Consider the following 4,173-nt stretch of genomic DNA (forward strand, 5'->3'; position numbering starts at 1 on the left):
GTGCGTGCAAGCGTGCTTGCTTGTGTTTGTGTGCACGTGTGCGTGCGTGTGCATGTGCGCGTGCTTGTGTGTGCGTGCAAGCGTGCTTGCTCGTGTTTGTGTGCACGTGTGCATGTGTGCGTGTGTGTGCGTGCGTGCAAGCGTGCTTGCTTGTGTTTGTGTGCACGTGTGCGTGCGTGTGCATGTGTGCGTGCAAGCGTGCTTGCTTGTGTTTGTGTGCACGTGTGCGTGCGTGTGCATGTGTGCGTGCGTGTGCTTACAGCGCGGAGCAGCGGACGCGTATGTAGAGGGTGCTTACACGTGTCGACGACGTCGGTGACGTTCTTGTACGATTCCGGCGCCTCCTCCATGACGAGCTTTGGCGAGGCGACGCGAATGGAGATGCCCTTTGCCTCCAGTTTCTCCAGTACCTCCATGTAATCCAGGTTCCTGCGCGACTTTGCACGCGAGTACGCCCGACCCTGCAACGACACACACACAGAGCTGCCGAATCGTGACACCAGAAGGCGCAACGGGGCAAGCGGGCAAACAAACTGCATGCAGTGCCCTCTTCGCACAACTCAGGATACCACTGCCGCAAGGCTAGCACTATTTTTAAAGTGGGCAGAGCTCCGGGGAAATCCAGCGAATGGAGATTCGTAAACAGCGTACGATTTGAAAGAGGTAAATGGGAGAAACGGGGGGGCAAAGGGGCAAGCTCGGAGGTTGTGCGTTGTAGCGGCACCTTCACGTGAGCCGAGGGCAAATCAGATGAGCTAGTCAGCAGACGATGATTAATTGACTTAGCAAAATGACGATAATTAAATGATGAGAGTAATTCATTAGAAGGGCTCATCAGCACGTTAGATGAGGGACAGTAATGGTGCAGTGTGACAAAGTCCTACCATATCTAAAATGCAACCGCCACTCTAAATATCATAGCCGCCATGCTAAAATTAGCTAAAAAATGCTAAAAATGCTAAAACTAGGACTGTAAAGGCAGCCCCGCCATGCTATAATGAAAAAGCTTGGAGAACCCTGAGTGTGAGCGCGAAGACCACACCCTGCCCTCACATGATATATTGCTGCTGGCTCGGTCAAGCTAACGCTGGTTATACATTTAATCATGCACTCCCAGAACCTCGCACTCTGTGCCACTCCAGTGCCAAGCATCGCCTTTAGAATGTCCTATTGCAGCGCGGACTGGCTATAGAGTGTGTCACACCAGGCAGATTCAGGTGCGTTGTCTCAAGGTTAGAGTAGGAGCTAGTCGCGCCAGGGCAGGTTGCTGCGATGTGTGCGGGGCAGGGGGCCGTTGTCAGAAACACCGTAAGAGAATAGCATTGACAGAAACATCACAGCTATGAGAAAACTCACGATAACAGGAACTTCATAATTTGATGTCACAAGGCTGCTGATTGGATGAGAATCGATCACAAAACTCAAATTCATACACATTTATTGTACATCACAGTAATTGATGCATATCATGATAGGTAACCACAAATAAATAATATTTGATGAAAAACGACACGGTCTTGAATTTATTCTGCACAACAAGACAAATTCTGACGCTGTAACACGAGACGCAAGAGTCGTGACTTCTCAAAATATCTCAAACAAGAAAACACGCGCCATTTGTAAATGTTTGTTTTGGTTTACGATCGATAGATAATTAATGTTTTTGACATGACTATCACGAAAAACACACATTTTACTCATTATTATAAAATATAATATCACTATAATTGTACTTCTTAGCGTAAACGTGTTATATTAAAGTTACAAGAAGGTCTGGGCTCTCGTAATGTGAGCAGGAAATTTCCGAGGATCTTTCGTTCTCGTAACCATACGATGTTTCTGTCAACGGTTTACTAATGTTAAGACTAATTTTCTTTTGTGAGAACGGCCCCCAGGTTGATGCAATGTGTGCTGCGCTGCAATCGTGTGCCGCGGCTGCTGCGGCTGCTCTCTATCTCTATCTCTATCTGTATCCCTATCCCATATCTCTATCTCTATCTCTATCCCTATCTCTATCTCAATCGCTATCTCTATCTCGACCTCTATCCCTATCTCTATCTCTATCTTTATATCTATACTCACGGCTCCGTGACAGGTCGTGCCGAACGTCTCCTTCATGCCCTGCTCTGTGCCGGTGAGCACGTAGCTGCATGTACCCATCGTTCCCCCAATGAGCACCGGCTGGCCTGTCAGCTGAAACACACACTTGTAGATTATACATACATGCATGCACACATACACACACACGCACGCACGCACGCACGCACGCACGCACGCACGCACGCACGCACACACACACACATACATACATAATTTGTATATATATATGTGTAAAGAAGAAGCCTGAACAGCCTCTACGGGGCACAGCTTTACTTGAGTTTCCCCACGTAGATTTAGTTTGCTGGTTGGATGTTGTTATGCCATTGTATATTATATAAAGCTGTTTTGTTAAAGGGAGAGTTTACTCTAGGTTTTAGGGTTATTTTCAGCTAATTTAGGTTATAATTACGCTGCCTACATAAAAGGTTTCATCGTTCAATCACCATAGAAATATTTTTTTTTAATGTTTTAAAACTAACGACTAAGTTTGATTGCAACGACGGCGCCATCAAAGCGCAGACGATCTGATAAGTTGCGTAAAACCACTTATCCAGCAAGGGCTACAGACCGAGGGTGTTTCTTATTTATTCATTTAAAAGCAAAAGGATTGTAATATCTTATAAACGACATATAGTTTCAAGTTATAATATGGATAAATTTGCCTTAAAATGAATTATCGTTCGGTTAAATAGCATTCTAGGTATAAGATATATTGCACTTTTGTGATTACGCCCTCCGTCTGTAACGTGCAAAATAAATTGTCAAATACGCAACTTTTCGGGGTGGCAGCACGGTCTGCGGTGTCATGGCGCCGTTCAAATTTAGTAGCGTTGATGTGTAATTAATTATAACAATTAAATTATGTATCTGGTAACAAATACGTGTGGGTATAGACGATTTGTTATACAGTAAGTACAGTTGTATGCAGTAAAATCCTAGAGGCTACTGTCCCTTTAGAAGATGCTACACAAACGTTAGCAGTGAACATATTATTATATACATATATATCAGGAGTTAATAATAACAAAACATAAATTTGTCATTATTAACTCCTGATTATATATATTTATATATATATATGTACTGCCAGGTGCATGCTGTACTGCTGTTCTCTACCATAGCAGTTAGTATGTAGCTTAAAAGCACGCCAGACACGTACGAATGCATGACGCACGCACGCACGCACGCACGCACGCACACACACACATACGCACACAACACACACACACACAAGCTTAAAAGCACTGCACACACGTACGCACGCACGCACGCACACACATTGATATAAGAATAATACCTTGTATGCGTGTACATTTATATTGTACTGTAGGCTATACGTATTTCCGTTCATAGATACTATCAATGAATCCCTCCTGGCTGTTCACCCCGCTATGCTGAACACTTTCATACGCAGTTTTGTCACCAAGCTACATTACATCTGGCAGGATATTACACATGATCCTTTTCTGGATTCCTTTCGAAATCATTCTGTGTTTCTCTTCCGCACAAATGTCCAAATGTATACGATGATAGCGACCTTTCCTTTATCTACTCTTTCTTTTCCTCCTCCCACTCTCATCTCATTCAATCTCCTTCTCTTATTCTCTCTCATTCTCCCCTTTTCGTCTCTCTCCCTTTCTCCATCATACAGTCTCTTACTGGCGTTCACAACAACGGCCAACAGTGACAATAAAAATGAATTCACCCATAAAATCCTGAATACATTATTCTCTATATCAGATTATAGTATGCATTAAATTCACACCGAATCTATTAATAGAACTAGAAATTACTTTCATATGATTTAGAGAAATTTCAGATTCTTTGAAGATGCCCCGGCTCTTAATATGCATCAATTAATGAATAATTAAACTAACAAATTATAATTATATTCATAAATATATAGACTTTATCTGCGATCAAAGATAATTAGGACGATGGGAGGGCATAGAATTTTATAACCATTACCAGTAATTTAGCTTTTAATTCACTTGACTATGAGTCGCCATGATCATAACCCTGTAATTAAATCCATTGTTTACCCACGACTAGCCACAAGATCGATAATTTTAC

General features: G+C 42.9%; 1 protein-coding gene across 2 annotated transcripts in view; it reads right to left on the reverse strand.

Moving 5' to 3' along the window:
- The window catches only part of LOC106814346 (tRNA-splicing ligase RtcB homolog), a 39,215-nt gene that overhangs the window by 5,214 nt on the left and 29,828 nt on the right, over positions 1-4,173 (reverse strand). For both annotated transcript variants that reach the window (XM_014818646.1, XM_014818647.1), the window contains exons 10-11: positions 2,083-2,193; positions 299-461 (exon numbers count right to left, since the gene is read on the reverse strand). In XM_014818646.1, the coding sequence (XP_014674132.1) occupies positions 299-461; positions 2,083-2,193 (274 nt within the window). The remainder of the gene's footprint in view (positions 1-298; positions 462-2,082; positions 2,194-4,173) is intronic.

The sequence above is a fragment of the Priapulus caudatus genome, unplaced genomic scaffold, assembly GCF_000485595.1.
Source record: "Priapulus caudatus unplaced genomic scaffold, Priapulus_caudatus-5.0.1 Scaffold910, whole genome shotgun sequence".
NCBI lineage: Eukaryota > Metazoa > Priapulida > Priapulimorpha > Priapulimorphida > Priapulidae > Priapulus > Priapulus caudatus.